At 45.8% G+C, this 17,797-nt stretch overlaps 1 protein-coding gene across 1 annotated transcript; it reads right to left on the minus strand.

The window, feature by feature from the left end:
• Positions 1-9,843: 9,843 nt before the first annotated feature.
• On the minus strand, positions 9,844-10,476 carry LOC124594620 (extensin-like). The gene has a single exon (XM_047132992.1). It carries the CDS (start codon positions 10,474-10,476, stop codon positions 9,844-9,846), a length of 633 nt encoding a protein of 210 aa, XP_046988948.1.
• Between the last annotated feature and the right edge of the window lie 7,321 nt (positions 10,477-17,797).

A 17,797-nucleotide genomic window follows, 5' to 3' on the forward strand; every position in this document is an offset into this window, starting at 1 on the left:
AACTCATACCTCCTTTATTGTTAGTCACGCTTTGTCCTAGGTGTACTTTAAAACTTGTAACTGCCTTTTGAATCAGGAAACATGAAAAGACAACTTGTTTTGCCTGGCGTAAATGTTTTGCTGTCAATTTCGTTCTCGTCGAAAACAAAAAATAGATACATCAGTTTCTAGCAAATAAGCAACATAATGTGCTTTTACTGGACAGTTATGTGATACAAAGTTGGACTTATCTACTTATTTTCAGACTTTAATCGAACACACAATATGATAGGAGATGTTTTAAAAGTTGTAACTGATATTGTAATCAGTAATAGTGTTTATATATAATTCTGAAGAAAAACTTTATGTTGCCTCTCACATATCTTATGCAGTCCATTTTCTCCCATCTGAAACCTAACAATGGTAAGGTTACTTTTTATAGCTGGACACCAACATGTGGTTCTACTTGACAACAGTTTCTTACAAAGTAGAACTTACATTCGACTCCAATCCATTTTCACTCTTTAATATGCTTCCCAATGAACTGGGTAGTATCTTAAGTGATTTTCAATCCCTTTATAATAAATAAGACATCACGAACGTGTTTATCTGCACTCCGCAACCCATTTGTAACCCATAATGCAACCTTCTAAACTATAAAAACATGAATAAGGTGAGTTTGTTGAAGATGAGAGACATAATGTGATTTACTTCACAGCTATTTGACAGAAAGTACAAATTCTCTTGGAGTCCGACTTATTTACAATCTTTAATTTGTCTTCCAGTGCGACACAGTTGATCTAACACAAATTTGAAAACCTTCGTTACAAAGAGATTTCCGTTCTACAAACAGACTACAATCTCACAATAAATGATAAAGCTCATGAAACCATACTTAAAAACCACAACAGCTGCCAAAGCACACACACACACACACACACACACACACACACACACACACACACACACACACACAAACTGTACTGCAAACAACGAAATGTTCAGACACAACTCAACGCAAATGATAACATATAAACACACACACACACACAAATGGTACTGCAAGCAACAAAGTGTTCAAACACAGCTCAAAGCAAACAACAAATAAATGACCAATAACTACCAAAGACTAGATCCCATTCAACTGAACCATTACTACGAACCATATCAGAAACATAAAATGCACCACAATTAGTGAGCCACTGCTAACAATAACACCACCCCTACAAAAACAATAAAGGCACTGAGAACCATAAACACGCCAATGCCAATGTTGAAATTCTACCACGTATTCATGTTCCTGACATTTGTTGTGTTATTGTGCGTCCAGTTTATCTGTGCTATAGGCCTACGTTATGCATACGAAAGTTCACGAAAATCTGTCTCACCAATTTTCTGATATTCACTTCCATATGGTACAGACGACAGTGTGCTTTAGGCCCTTATGGTTCTCAGTGCTGCATTCTATTCAAATATACCACGCCTCCTCGACGTAACATTCGAAAAGAATTCTTGGAAACTGCCCTCGTTTCACTAGCAAAATTTTAGCTATTTATTTAATTTTCTGCCTAACTTCACCTTCAGCAAACTTGCCACTTTACGGAAAGAGCAAAATAACAAGAAACATCCCTTTAATTATGTTGTGCTTTAGGTTACAGCCTAACGTTACCCTCGGAAGTGGTGCAAAATACAGAAAGATACAGGAAAATATTTGTCAGGAAGTGATTTCCATAGCAACAATTTAAGCTGTGTTGTCAGGTTCCATCCTAACCACACCCTCGTAAATTGCGACCTGTTGGGAGTTAACGGCGTAGTTTAAAAACATCATTGTGTACAACAGTTACTAAGACAACCACACATAACATCCAATAATAGGCCGGTTACTATCTTTTGCATCTAAAACTCATGTCGTCACACGGTTTGGGGCCAAAGCAGACTGGTGGTATTGGATTGTGCCCTTGACTCATGTTCTGGTATATCCATGGAAGACGTGTGTTCAAAAACACCATGCTGATATTGTCGACTTACCTTACTGTATGTTACCAATATGAGTGAATGCAGGGGTGTGCTTGCCATGGGAAATTCTTAGGAGAGTGTATAATTTGTAAATTCCGATTTTCCTGCAGTTACCAGATTTATAAACACTCAGGCTTGTCCAACACAAATTGCTTCCCACAAGCATGACACACTGTTCAAACAAGTGGTTTTCAAAATCAAATTAGTCACTCTAGACGTAATTGTCGTGTCAAAGATCTCCGTATCCATTACATGTATGTGCTTCTAAGAATTTATATTGTTCGTCCGTTGAAAGATTTTGGGTAGCACAAATTGACAGAATTCAGATATTTCTGACTTCTATAGTTGCTCTGTGCTCTTACTTCACTATAGGGTGACTGGGTCCCAATAAATTCATGTTGCACATCAATCGTCTCGTCCGGATCTGTTGCTACGCAAAGCTATGCGCCCGTGCAGGGGCTCCTGTTGCAGGGATTCCACTATTGTTGAGAAATTCATAGAGCAGCAATATCTCTGGAGTGAGCACTCATATGCGCTGAATTGATTTTGTGTCATCAACATACATTGCCACCTGATAATATGATCTCGGGATGGCATAGGTTTATGAATAACGCATTCTATGAATTTTAAATGTCATCGTATGTGTAGTACAGACAGATTCCCTTCGTAGGTGCTATGGATTTGATGCTGGCATTTTGTAGACACCATAACAATTTGCATTTGATACCTGGAATAAACTGGGCTCCTAGCTTTGAAGAGTAAAATGAACGGGCATCACGTCACGGCACCATCTCGTCATGGTGTGTTCACACTGTCCATCACGTCGTCATGTCACTTCACTTAGCTCAGCACCGAACAGCACATGTGAGTCTGTGAGTCACCATCCGTGATACAAAAAGTCAGCGTAAAGCATCGGAATTGAGGACAAAATACAGGGTGTTACAGAAAGGTACGACCAAACTTTCAGGAAACATTCCTCACACACAAATAAAGAAAATGTGTTATGTGGACATGTGTCCGGAAACGCTTAATTTCCATGTTAGAGCTCATTTTAGTTTCATCAGTATGTACTGTACTTCCTCGATTCACCGCCAGCTGGCCCAACTGAAAGAAGGTAATGTTGACTTCGGTGCTTCTGTTGACATGCGACTCATTGCTCTACAGTACTAGCATCAAGCACATCAGTACGTAGCATCAACAGGTTAGTGTTCATCACGAACGTGGTTATACAGTCAGTACAATGTTTACAAATGCGGAGTTGGCAGATGCCCATTTGATGTATGGATTAGCACGGGGCAATAACCGTGGCGCGGTACGTTTGTATCGAGACAGATTTCCAGAACGAAGGTGTCCCGACAGGAAGACGTTCGAAGCAATTGATCGGCGTCTTAGGGAGCACGGAACATTCCAGCCTATGACTCGCGACTGGGGAAGACCTAGAACGACGAGGACACCTGCAATGGACGAGGCAATTCTTCGTGCAGTTTATGATAACTCTAATGTCAGCGTCAGAGAAGTTGCTGCTGTACAAGGTAACGTTGACCACGTCACTGCATGGAGAGTGATACGGGAGAACCAGTTGTTTCCGTACCATGTACAGCGTGTGCAGGCACTATCAGCAGCTGATTGGCCTCCACGGGTACACTTCTGCGAATGGTTCATCCAACAATGTGTCAATCCCCATTTCAGTGCAAATGTTCTCTTTACGGATGAGGCTTCATTCCTACGTGATCGTATTGAAAATTTTCACACTCATCATGTGTGGGCTGACGATAATCCGCACGCAATTGTGCAATCACGTCATCAACACAGATTTTCTGTGAACGTTTGGGCAGGCATTGTTGGTGATGTCTTGATTGGGCCCCATGTTCTTCCACCTACTTTCAATGGAGCACGTTATCATGATTTCATACGGGATACTCTACCTGTGCTGCTAGAACATGTGCCTTTACAAGTACGACACAACATGTGGTTCATGCACGATGGAGCTCCTGCACATTTCAGTCGAAGTGTTCGTACGTTTCTCAACAACAGATTCGGTGACCGATGGATTGGTAGAGGCAGACCAATTCTATGGCCTCCACGCTCTTTTGACCTCAACCCTATTGACTTTCATTTATGGGGGCATTTGAAAGCTCTTGTCTACGCAACCCCGGTACCAAATGTAGAGACTCTTCGCGCTCGTATTGTGGACGGCTGTGATACAATACGCCATTTTCCGGGGCTGCATCAGCGCATCAGGGATTCCATGCGACGGAGGGTGGATGCATGTATCCTCGCTAACGGAGGACATTTTGAACATTTCCTGTAACAAAGTGTTTTTGAAGTCACGCTGGTACGTTCTGTTGCTGTGTGTTTCCATTCCATGATTAATGTGATTTGAAGAGAAGTAATAAAATGAGCTCTAACATGGAAAGTAAGCGTTTCCAGACACATGTCCACATAACATATTTTCTTTCCTTGTGTGTGAGGAATGTTTCCTGAAAGTTTGGCCGTACCTTTTTGTAAAACCCTGTATATTAATGGCCAAAGAAAACTTCATAACGTATATTCTTGATAAGTTTCGTTTGGTAAAGTGCTGAGAAATGAAGCATTCCAAAACATCGACATTTACTTGCTTGCGAAAATGTATGCATACAAACACATCACACAATAGCTTGTTTGCGCAATCATTATGTTTTTTTCCCTTATGTGACTAATAGTGTCATAAACAATTGCATTTTTCTCCTTCATTGAAGCTGACATGTTGTGTAATAGGAACGCCTTTGTCAAATTATGTTCTTATTTACTTAAAATAACAGAACAGATTTGATTCACATGGCATCAGCTCTGTTCTGTTGTTGTAAAACCTAAATAATTTCTCACTTTCATATACCGGACCTTACTTGTGTAAGAATAATCAATTGATAAACTATCCAAGTCGCCATGGAACATTTGAAATTTCCCCACGAAAACAAAGCGTAAAAGGATCACGAAAACTCAAAACCATGAAATACACTACTAAAATACGAGTTCGTGCGGCGGAAATAGGTTAAGTTACGACGTTAACGTACGATGATACCGTCAATACTTTCTTCCCAAGAAACGTTGACGTGTCGGGCGGTGATGTGACATGACGGTTCGTTGACGACCTGTGTGAATGCCTTAACGTGAAATGCATTGTGGAATGTTTTGACGAGACGGCCAACGTAAGTTGGCCTTAAACAAACAGCGTCGTCCCGACACCTCGTGATAGATCCAGTTTGATGTTGACTACACGCACAGAGCACAATGCTCTCTCCAGAGATGTTTATACTGTCTGCGGTTTACGCGAGATACTGAGTGTAATACTCGTTTTACAACAATTCCCGCAAACGTGATGTCATTTTGACGTCACACACAATACCGACGACCGCATGATCGATTATCGACCTTGTGAGAAGAAAGAACATTAATATTACTATTCCTCGATTCACTCTCAGCAATTTAAGCTGTACTCTTAGGTTGCAGTCTAGCCACACACTCGGAAGTCGTTAAATATTTGGGAAGAAAGAGACAAATATTTGTGTGAAGAAAAGATACAAATTTTACTGCAGCTCGTTTTAGTAGCAGCATTTAAAACTGTGCTCTTAGGTTCCTGCTAACCGCATACTCGGAAATCGCTAAATATTTTTTTCGTCCTTCGTTCTCAGATAAGAAAGAATGTAAGTAACATCCAGTATTGTAGAACATACTTGTATTACATTCACAAGGACGTAACAGAACGTGTCAGTAATGCTAACATGATGCGAATCAACTACTTTCGACTCCAAAAATTACGATGTTATTCATTAAGCTAGCACTTAACCATGTGACGTTTATCTCCAGGCTTGATTAGAATGTTCTGACTTGAAGGCTTGTATCATTGGCGCGTTATTAAGTGGCATTAAAATGGGCGTACCCAGCGAGGGGAAGGGGGGGGGGGGCAGCTGCTCCCCTCTAGAAGATATTTGCAGTTTCTTACTAGTTTACGGTTTTGTTTAATAAGAAATGCTGCATGTTTTCTCGGATCGTACAAGTGCATTCTTGTATTTAAAATGTTTATTAAAAGCAGTTTTTCACTGGTTTACTGTTTTATTTAGTAAGAAGTGCTGTACGTTGTCTCCAGTCCTTGTTTCCTGAGACTAGTATGACCTACACCACCCCCCCACCCCCACCCCCTAGTTCAGATCCTGGGTACGCCCTTGGCATTTAATGATAAATTTTCAGTGCTTCGATACAGTGAAGGGGCATACGGCAAATTATAAACATGCGTGTTTCATTTTTAATTTGTAAATTGTAGACGATAATAGCTCCCTCCTAAAGATCACAGTCATTAACCGACCACAAATCATCAAATCTGGTGAGAGGCACGTATCGAATGCTGACGAAAGTTGATAGCCGATCATGCAGTTGTTGATGTTAGGTTGTTCAAGTTGTTCAAGCAGCTGCCAGACCGCTGCTTTAAAGCGTTAAAAAAAAAACGGGCTTTAGTGCGCATGCGCATCTCGATGATGTAGAAATCCGCGGTTTTTTTTTTTTTTTTTTTTTAGTGTCACAGTGTTGTTGAACAGGCTTATCGGCTTCGCCAATTTTCCGTGTATTGATGTAGTTGTGTTTAGGTAGTGCTGTTGGGGCACCATTTATTCTCTGTGGGGGTCAGGATTGTGATTTTTGAACTTAAAGTTCACCAATCCGCCGCCCTTGTGGGGTACTGCGCCTTTCAGAAGGCTTGGTGTTGATTTTCCTTCCGCTCCTCTTGGTCCGTGGTGTTTGTTGCGGCTGGGATGCCGCTTTCCTCTTTGTCCGTGGTGGTTCAGCGTCTGCTTGCCGCTAGATTGTCTCTCGCAATACGATCTACTTGGTCTGGTTTAAGGTGGTTGGTGTGATTGAAATTGCTTCTAACTGGGAGATGGGGTGTATTTCCTGATTTAATCTGTGGGGTCCTCTGTGATGGATCGAGGCACTCTCTGTTTGTGCCAGGTTTTAGGTCTTTGGGTGCCTACGTCTGTCAGGTGTCTGCAGCTATTTCTGATGTTGTCTATCTTTTGAAAAATTTTTGTAGTCTGTTTCCTAATTGTTTGATCAAGTGTGTCCATCTCCAGCTGTTCATGTAATTGGGATATTCTAGTCCAGTAGGGTGCTCCTAGGATCCACCTGAGCACTTTGTTTTGCACTACTTGCAATTCATATTTTCTTGTAGGGCAAGCCACTGCCCAAGATGAGCATCCATACGTCATTGTGGGCAGCACCGTTGTCTTATATAGTGTCCGTTTTGTTTCAGCTTTTAGGTTCTTGCTCTTGAAGAGAGGGTACAGTGCCTTAGCTAGGTTCAGTGCTTTTGTCTTTTTCTCTCTGATGTGGTGGTGGTACAGCAGTCTTCTGTCCAGCGTCACGCCAAGGTACTTGACCTCGTCCCTCCAGGGTAGCTCCTGGGCGTTGAGGCGCAGATGGTTTTCCAGGATTGGTCGCTTTCAGCTTTTAGGTTCTTGCTCTTGAAGAGAGGGTACAGTGCCTTAGCTAGGTTCAGTGCTTTTGTCTTTTTCTCTCTGATGTGGTGGTGGTACAGCAGTCTTCTGTCCAGCGTCACGCCAAGGTACTTGACCTCGTCCCTCCAGGGTAGCTCCTGGGCGTTGAGGCGCAGATGGTTTTCCAGGATTGGTCGCTTTCGGGTGAAGTAAATGGCGGTTGTTTTTGTGGCGTTTAGTTGTAATTTGTTTGTTCTACACCAGTTTTCTACGCGATTGAGTTGTCGTTGTAGTCTGCCAATGGATACATGCTGCCGGTGTTCACTGGTGTAGAACGCCGTGTCGTCAGCGAATTGGGCGATGTGGACTCCTGCCTCCAAGGGAATGTCGTTGACGTAATGTTGAATAGAGTCGGCGAAAGGACAGACCCTTGGGGAATGCCCGCCATCAGCTGGCGACGAGTGGAACGTTTGCCATCCACCTCAACCACGAAATGCCTCTCGTTTAAGTAGCTGTCAAGTAGCTTGGCGTAGACGTCTGGGATAGATGTTTGATGCAGTATCTTCCATATTAAGTTGTCATCCCACACCTTGTCAAAGGCTTTTTCCCAGTCAAGGAACACGGCTGCGGTGGACTTCTGCAAGTTCATATATGCTGCTATGTGTTCGGTGACGCGGAGCACTTGGAGTTCCGCTGACACCTTCTTTTGGAAACCGAATTGCTCGGCTCTGAGTGTGTTATTGTCGGTCAGGGATGGTTGGAGACGCTGAAGTAGGATCCTCTCAAACAGCTTACCCATGGTCTGTAGTAAGCTGATAGGTCTGTTGTTTGAAGGGATTTTTGGGTCTTTTCCAGCTTTCGGTATGGTGATCAGTTTAGCTATTTTCCAGGAGGAGGGAAAATACGACAGTTGCAAACATTTATTGAATATTCTGGTTAGGAGCACTATTGGCTTACGTGGAATATTTTTTAGATGCATATGAGTTATTTTGTCAAGTCCAGGTGCAGAACCCCCCTTTCTTTTTCGTATTTCCCTTCTGACCTCAGTTGGGGTGGTTAGCTGCGGTGTTGTGGAGGGTGGCGTAGTCCTCAATGTATTGATGGTCTGCTTAATTCTGTCTTCTTGGTCTTGGTCGTCGCGTGTCTGTACGTCGTGGGATGGGAGGGTGTTTTGTTCTTCGAAGGTGTCAGCGAGTAACTCGGCCTTCGACAAGGCGTCGTAAATTGTGGCCTGGTTGCCTGTCATGGCCCTTTTGGGTGGTTGGGCGGCTCTTATGTTCCTCACAACCTTCCACTCGTCGGTGGTTTGAAGGTTGAAAGAATCCATGTTGTCCGCCCATACTTCCGCACGCCACTCCGTTAACCGTTTCCTTAGCTCGCGCATTAGTTGGTTGGCGGTGGTACGATCTCTTGGGTCGCGAGTTTGTTGCCAGCGTCTTTTGGCTTTGTTTTTAATGTAACGGAGATCACGGAGGAGGGGTGGGAGTTCGAATTCATTGCTTGGTTGATTTGTTTTGGTTGTTGACTGGCGTGAAACTGTTTGGATCTGAGTGGTGAGAGATTCTATTGCTGAGTCGATTTCTTCTGTTGTGCTGAGTTGGATGTCTGGGCGGATGGTCGCTGTTAGGGAAGTTCGGTATAAGTCCCAGTCGGTTTTGAACGTTTGGTGCTGTGGTGGCGGTGGTGGCATGAGTCTGTGGAAATTTACCAGTACAGGCTTGTGGTCAGAGGACAGGTCGTCCTGCACATCCAAGTGAATGTTGTCTGCTATCCCCTTTGTCACAACGATGTCCAGGACGTCAGGCCTCTGTTGTGGCAATAGCGGGACGTGGGGGGGGGGGGGGGGGGGGGTCGTCAGGGCCCCAGACTGTGATTTGAAGTGCCTCTTCTAGGCTAACTAGTTTGTTGCCCTTCGGGTTTGCCACTCGTGAGTTCCAGAATGGGTGTTTTGCATTTAGGTCTCCCCCAAGTAACACCCTTGGATGGAGGTCAAATATCTGGCGTAGCTCGTTTTCACGAAGTTCTCTGTTTGGGGCAAGGTATGCAGCCCCAATCAGCAGAACTCCGAGAGTTGTGTTGATTTTTAACAAGGTGGCTTCTAATTCTTCTATTGCAGGGGTTTCTACTATGTCGTGCGTAATATTGTTTTTGATGAAAATCGCTGTGCCACCGCCTCTCTGGTGCTGTCTGTCGGTTCTGTAAGTGGCCATGTTTCTGAGTCGGAAGGTGTCAGGTGGACGTAGGTGGGTTTCAGTTACGAGCATAATATCGATGTCGTTTTCAGTGATAAATGCTTGTACTTCAGTCTTTTTGCATTTTATGCCATTGGCATTCCAGATGCATAATGTCATGTTCAGTTTGGGTGTTCTGCGACCTGCCATAACTACTCTATGATGGTGAATACTGCCTCCATCAGTATTAGCGCTTTGGTGGCCTTGTCATTTGTTTTTGGGAGTTTTTGAGCGGTGAGTTTGATTGTATTCAGCAGTCGCTGTTTGTCGAAGAGCTTGAGGGTGCTGAGTATTTCGCCTACATCTGCTCCCAGTTCAGTTTGAAGGGGAGTTTGGCCTGGTTCTGTGTTTTGTGGTGGTGCTGGTTGTTCGCTGTTTGGTGGTGGTGCTGGTTGTTCGGTTTCTGGAGTGGCTGGTTGTTTAGTTTCTGGAGTAGTTGGCTGATTGGGTACTGTTATGGTTTCCGCTGGGTGGCTTCCTTGTAGGTGTGTAGCTTCTATTTGTGTTGGCTTAGTTGTTGATCGTGTCACTCGCTCGACTTCGGTGGATTTTGAGCTGTGCCCTGGCTTCGGGATTGGCACATGTTCCCTGGGCTTGGGCGTAGGCGGTGGTTTCGAGGGCCCTTGGATTGGCGTCTTGGTATTATCCCTGCTTTCCACCTGGGTGTGCACTGGTGTCAGTTGCTTCGGTGAAACTGCGCTTGCATATGTGCGAGCTGTTGGTTGACCGAGTTGCTGTTGAGTCCTACTGCTTTCTGGTTGTGGTGTTTGGGTGGCAATTTGCATGGCATCTTGGGTTCCTGTGGTTTCAGGTGTTCCTTGGCGCTGCGCTGCATTTTGGAGCTGGCTAGCCCGCTTTGGTGTGTGTGTGTGTTGTACGGATCGTGTAACTGGTAGAAAGGGTTTCAGCTTGCTTTGGTAGACTTCGCAGCCTTTGTAATTTGCGGGGTGCGCTCCATTGCAGTTGGCGCACACTGGGCTGTCTGATCGCGGCTTAGTGCAATCTTTAGCCTCGTGTAGGCCCGCACAAATCAAGCACCTGGTGGGGAGCGTACAGTAGTTCGCTGTGTGGTTGAACCTTTGGCAGCGCCGGCACTGCCTTGGTCCAATTCTGGGTTTGTATGATTCGATACGAATCTTCATCCCCAGGAGGAAGCGCTCATCATATAGGCGGTCGGCTTCGGGTCTAGGTGGTGTGTTTATTTGATAAGTTCCTTCGTGAATCAGTTCCCTCGTTTCATGATTTCTTTTCTTGTACTCAAACACTTATACTATTTCGTGGCCTTTTCCCTCAAGTGCAGTTTTTACGTCTTCCTCGGGCGTCCGCGGGGGGAGGCCCTTCATCACGAATCTCCTTTGTCTCTCTGTGGCCAGCTGGTGTGTGAAATGAGGAACATTTTCCTCTCTGAGGAATTTTTCCGCAGCGCGGAAATCTTCGACAGAGTCAAAGTGATATTTGGTGTTATCCCCACGGAAGATTGCTTTTAGGGGACCTTTCAGTTTGGTTTTTAGGATCTTGTTTAGTTTGATATAATCACATGGCTGATGAACAATGATCGGTGGTATCATTGGGAAGCGTGTGTGTTGATTTGACTGTTGTTATCATGTGGTACTTCCACTTGTGGTGCAGTTTCTGGTGACTCGTTCCCCTCTTTAGGCTCATTTTGTGTGGCTAGTGCGCCAGGGAGTTCTTCTATTAGGTCAAGGACCTGGTATAGGTTTTCAGTTTCGAAGGACAGGCACTCTGCCACCGGTTCCGGAGATGATCGCCTACGCCTAGGTGATCTGGCATTTTGCCAGTCGCCTACGGCCCCTTCCTGTGATGGATCGTTACCGCATGGGGATGGTGTTTCTGCGGTGTTGTCTGGTGGTTTCTGAGTGGTCTGGTTGCTCCTAAAAAAAAAAAAAAAAAAAAAACATGTTTATTTAAACACAATACATTACAACTACATAAGATACATCAATAACCCACTACCTGAATGATTAGTGAGTCTATTTATTATACTACTACTAGAAGACTGCAAATACTACATTTCATTATTTCAACTGGCTATCTTATGGGCAAGGTTAGTCTATTGTCTATTCTACTTTTCTGATGTATTCTGCAGCGATTACAAGTGTGCCAGTTGGTGTTATAAACCTACTATTCAGGCCTGCTCACTGAGCTAAACCCATGTGAGCTTGCCCCTGGCACTGGGCTGGCCAAATCTGTGTTGTCGCTGCAGTCCCTACTTGTTAGTGTTGTTAGTGTTCTACTCTACTAATACTACAATTTAATGGTACTATGTCTAAGAGTGCAGTTGTCATATCCGGTGGGGGTGATGCACTCGCTGGCCTGGTCCAGTGGCGCGGCGGATTCCAGTCTGGGGAGACTGGCCAGCTCCGCGCCCGGCGGTATGGCGAGTGCATGTCGGTCAAATCCGGGTTCAAATTCGTCCGTCTCGTGTTCTTAAGAATTCTCGCAATATTTTTTGAGATACCTCATTTGCCAGAGTATTGATGATGCTGAATGTATCGGCACGTCGCAGTAGGGCATATGTGTTATGATCGGGTAATGGCGCTCGCAGGTCATGCGTCACATCATCATATAACGGGCAGTTATAGATGATGTGCTCAGGTGTTCCGTCTAGGGCACCACAGTCACACTCTGGTGTAGCCCTTTTCCCAAACCGACATAGATATGTCGGGTATGGTCCATGTCCTGTGAGAAAGTGCAACAGTCCCCTGCTAGGCTCGAAGTAGGTCATCCCAAGTCGTTCTTTGATGTTTGGCAGTAACTGGAAGACCCTTCTGCCCGCTTCTTCATTCTCCCATGATGTTTGCCAAAGCTCTTCCCCCCTTCTTTTAATGGCAGGTTTATCTCCTACTTGAACCCCCAAAATGTCCCTTGTCTTATCTATTTTCCCTTTAGTGACCCAGTACCATGCGGCCTGCTCTCTTATCTTTATGTCTAACGGGCATAAACCCATCAGCACCAATAGAGCCCCCCCAGGAGTTGTTCTGTAGGCACCTACAGACCGCATTATCATATTTCTTTGCACCCTTCTCACGGCCATGGCAGGCATTACCCTCGTGAGCCTGTGAGCCCAGACCCCACACGCATACCCAATTACTGATGACAGGATGCTATTATGATATAATTTTATGAGAGCGGGTGGCAAGCAAAATCTTTTGTGTCCAATATTGATGAGGTTATTCAAGGTTTCTATGGCACGTAATGTGATGGTTTCGATGTGTGATGTATAGCTCCATTTTTCGTCAATGATTACTCCTAAGTATCGCGCTTCGCGTCGCTGAAGAACTGGTGTTCCATCAATTCTTACGGTTGGGTTCCTAACCAGACTGCCTTTTAGTAGAAGGTAAGTTGATTTGTTCGGTGCTATTTTCATTTTGCTTTGTTGGCACCATTCAGCTAATATATTAATTGCTGTTTCTACCTTAGGTTCAAGTTCTTCACGGCTACGGCCGCCGACCAACAGGAGGAGGTCGTCAGCGTAGGCTATCACGTCTAGCACGTCCTCGCTGTGTTGTAGTCTTTCTAACAGCGGTTCTATATTTACGTCCCAAAAGAGTGGCCCCAGTACGGAGCCCTGGGGACACCCTTTCGTAATGGTCTTACTTATTTTGTCGCTAGGCGATGATAGCCAGACCTCCCTGTCCATGCAATAGCTCCTAAGACAACCATAGAGGGGCCCTGGACACTCCTTCTCACGCAAGCGGGAGAAGAGCGAGGGCCACCACAGGTTGTCGAAAGCGCCACTGATGTCCACCATGATGCCGATCACGTATTTGTACGGGGCAGAGCCACAGACCTCAGCCGCTAGGGCGATTGCGTCAGACGCCGATCGCCCCGGCCGGAAGCCGAACTGCCTGTCGCTCATCCCGCACAAAGTTCTGTGTGCGGTCAGTCTGTCAGCCAACAGCTTCTCTAACAGTTTCCCCATAATGTCTAGGAGACATATTGGTCTGTAGGACTTTGGCTCCATGGGGTCTTTGTCCTTGCCCTTCTTGATAATAACCATATTTGCTCTCTTCCAGATCTTTGGAAATTTGCCGGTCCTGAGACATTCGTTGTATAAACTTGTGAGAGGCGCTGTTACCTGCGGGGCGAGGAACTGTATCACCTCCGCTACTATACCATCTGGCCCTGGCGCTTTCCCCTTTTTTAACGATTTTATATGTGCAGCAATTTCTTCCTCAGAGAACGGGTACACCCGGATGTTGTTGGTGTACTCCTGCTGGTCTGCCCTACGAATTTGCTGTTGGATCTCTGTTTCTTCATTCTCCTCGTCATCTGGGAGTAGAGTCCTCAGGAGAACCTCGGCGGTCTCCCTCCAGGACTCTGTTGTTCTTCCAGTTTCTCTGAGAGTAGACAGGACTGCTGGGGACCTTATCTTCTCCCTGACCAACTTATAGGGAACTCCCCATAGGTCAGTTTCCAGTTGTCTTAGCACGTAGTCCTCCCAGCTTTTCATTCTGACCTGTTTTAGCTCTTCCTGAAAGGCTTCCTTTACTTCTCTATATTGCTGCAACCAGTATTGCTTTTCCGGCCAGACAGCACTTCGCTGGTAGTACCTCCTCGCCCGTCGGACAGACTGGCGCAGACGTTCGAGGTCAGCAGTCCATGGTGATGGGGAGGCCGCTACAGCCCTTCTCCTAGTCGGAACAGCGGCTTTTACCGCCCTAACCACCGATCCTACCAGTTCTTCGGCGTACCTATCAACGTCCAAGTCACCCTCGGGCAATGGAGGAATACTACACTCTCGAGCCAGGCGTTCCCAGTTTGTTTTATTAAAATTATACTGTGTTTCCCACCCCAGGTCCCAGCGGCACTCTTCCTGGCTAAGTTGAAAGGTGATCAGATTGTGGTCGCTTGTGGTGACCTGATCTTGAACTATCCAGTTATGGATATTGCTGCTGATGTTTGATATGGCCAGGGTGACATCTATGTTGGTCCCTAGTCCACCTCCACCTGTATAGATGGGGGGATTCCCTGGTTTATTTGCCACGACAAGCTGTTGGGCCATGATGAATTCCTCAGCCTTACCGCCGTTTACGTCTCTGGTGCCGCTGTGCCAAAGGGGGGATTTCGCGTTCATGTCTGCCGTGATGATTATTTTCTTGCCTTGTAATGTAGTGATCGCTTCCGAAAGATGATTTAAGTAGTCCTCGAAATTCCCTCCATATTGAAAGTACATATTTACTATGAAAATCAAGCCGAAAGGTGTCTGTAATTCTACGACATTACAATGAATATTTGATAGCTGAGTTATTGTTGTTGCTCTTAATGCTTTATTTGTAATAATCATAATTGCTTGGGGTTCTTCCCCAGTGGAGATGACTTGCCAAGAGGCTGACATGAAAGGGATTTGCCCAGCTCGAGAATATGGTTCCTGCAGACAGATTACGTCCAGTCTCATCTCCTCCACTATCCTTCGCAGCTCCTGCATGACAAGGCGACTGTTGTGGGTATTTAGTTGTCCGATAACAACCTTTGGTAACATTATGGAAAATATGTGTGAAAGTTACATTCGGGCCATGGTTTGTTCCAGTTTGACGCTATTCGCCCATTTGCCAAAACGGATTGTGCATATATTTCGTCTAACTTAAAAATTTCCCCTCTCCTTTCAAATACCTTTTTTAGTAAGTCACGCAGGGCTCCGAATTCGGTGGGGAGGTTCATTGACCTCAGCTGTATTCTGTCTACAGCCTCCATTGTTGAGAAGGTGACTCTTCTTCCATATTTATGCCCTACACGTACGACGTGCCAAAGTGCTGTGGTGAGGATGGCCGGCTGCTCCAGGCGGGAAAGCTGCATCGCAAATTCTAGATTTGGGTAGATTCTCCTGGGATCTACACCTGTGGGTTTGGATGATGATGTATCAGGTTGTGTAGTGCTTGTGACAGAGCTGTCTTGTATAATTGCTTTGGTAGTGTCATTTTGTGTGGGAATTGTGATGTTTGTATCTTGGGATCTTGGATCATAAGTTAGCGAGTGGGTGCTTTGTGTTGGCGGGAGTTTCGTTATTGTTGCCGAAGGGGCGACAAAACTTGCTGCTTCGGGGTTGAGTGTGGAGATAACAGCTGGAGTGTCATTATTTACGTGTTCGGCCTGCGTAGTTGTGTCTTTTATGGGGGCTTTTTGTTCGTCTACTTCGTCCTCTGGTTCTGTCTGTGTGCTTATACTCCTCAAGGTTATTTCTTGTTTCTTAATGTCTTGGACTTGATTTAAGAAATTTTTGAATTTGCGTGCTCTCTCGGCGTCTCTTTTTTGTTTGCTGGGTGATTTTCTTTTCTTAGCTATCCTAGTTTGGTTTTCTGTGTCAGCCATAATCGGTTCTGGCAATTAAGCGCTGTTCCAACATCTTGTAGGTTGGACAGTTTCTGCCAGTTGCCCCGCAGGACTTTTTCCCTCTGCGTGTGCATGGCACACAGATGTTTGTTCGGCTGCAGTTTTTCCTAAGATGATCCTCAGAACCACACCTGGAGCATGCCGGTTTCCTGGTACAGTATTTGTGTATGTGATCGATGTCTGCACAGTTATGGCAGCGAGGTACCACCAAAAAATCTTTAACGTTTATGGCATGAAAGCCTATGTAAACCTTGCCCATTACTGTTAATCTTTTCCAGAGAGCCCCTGAGACCTCTGCCACATGGTGGACTACATCTCGGTCCCTCGGTCCTGTTCTGAATCTTAATCTGAATTCTTTCATAAAAGTCTCCCTGTCCATATCATCTAGGTTCTGTTGATACAGAGTATCACAGAGGTCCTCATTTGTTAGTGAGACTGGGACATCATATTGGATGACCAGTGGGTTCCTCTTTCGTGGGGGCTCACATCGTACTGATTTACAAAGTTTTTGGTTTGCCAGTAACTTGTCTTTGTCCTCTTCAGTGGCAACGTCAACAATAACTACGTTCTTGGTTGCTTTGACTCTGTTGATTTTTATTTTTTCTTTGGCCGGGTTTACAGAGGTTGCAAAGACCTCTTGGACTTTCTTGATGTCCTGTCCGGGGAGTGGTTGCAGAAAGACCGCTGTATCGGGTCTTTTTGACACTTTCGCGATCGTGTCTTTAGTCGATTGAGCCTTTGTTGCCGTTTGCGCGACAACGCCGGCCCATGATTTCGTTGGCTGCTTCCTGAGCCTTTCGTTTTCCCTTTCTAACTCCTCTATCCTGCCCTCTAACTTGGCATTTACAATTGACCATGCCGCCAACTCATTTTTAAGTGTTTGGACGGCTGCCTGACTGATTTTGCCGTTTTTAACATTGTGGTCAATAAACTGGCTTAGTCTCATAAATCTGTCTACAGTACTCTCCTCCGTCGCTTGATTCACGCCATCTTGTGGCGAGAGATCAGCTAGCATAGAAGCCCTCGTAGGCGCACTCGATTCGCTTGTCTCTTCTGTAGCCATCATTACGATATTGACAAGCGAAAAAATTGGGAGCCACGTCTCTTGCCCCGGACCGGCTCCTCTGGCATGGGGGGGACTAAGAATGCAGCTCGCCCACCAACCTCGTCCCTAGGTCAAGGGCATCCCTAAGCCGCCGAGTTCAGTACACCGTTGCCAGTGTCCTGGTCTCCTTCAGTGGCCTCGTCACCGTCGATTTCTCCCAGTGTTTATCGGCAAGTGCACCCCGCACTCCGGAGAAGCGGATGCACTTCTCGTCCTTCGCCGTCTACTAGCCCGAGCTCCCACCTGCAGGCCAGGGGACCCGCTCCTACTCAGGTGGCGGGCCGGTCACCCAGTCGTTCGACGGTCTGGACCCAGCTAACCTGGCCCAGGCGATGTCACCACCCCCTGGGTTTGGCAGAACACGCCCCGGTTACCCACGGGCGCGGCGAAGTACACTTGCCGACTCGCGCCGAGGTCCCACGCCGACAAACGAAGTCGCTGGCATGCAGAGCACCAGCTGGTCTTGTGCTCTGCGAGTTGAGGGACAGATGGTTAGTCCCTCAGACACAGCTCCCCCTGTGCCACGCACCCTTCGCTTTCGCCTTGGGTTGGGGGCGTTTAACGTCCTACCGTGACGGGAGTTTAACGTCCTTCCTTGACACAACGACAACCCTCACCGTTCCACAGCCCGGAGGTGTTATGAGAGTGAT

This window comes from Schistocerca americana, chromosome 2 (assembly GCF_021461395.2).
Source record: "Schistocerca americana isolate TAMUIC-IGC-003095 chromosome 2, iqSchAmer2.1, whole genome shotgun sequence".
Lineage (NCBI taxonomy): Eukaryota > Metazoa > Arthropoda > Insecta > Orthoptera > Acrididae > Schistocerca > Schistocerca americana.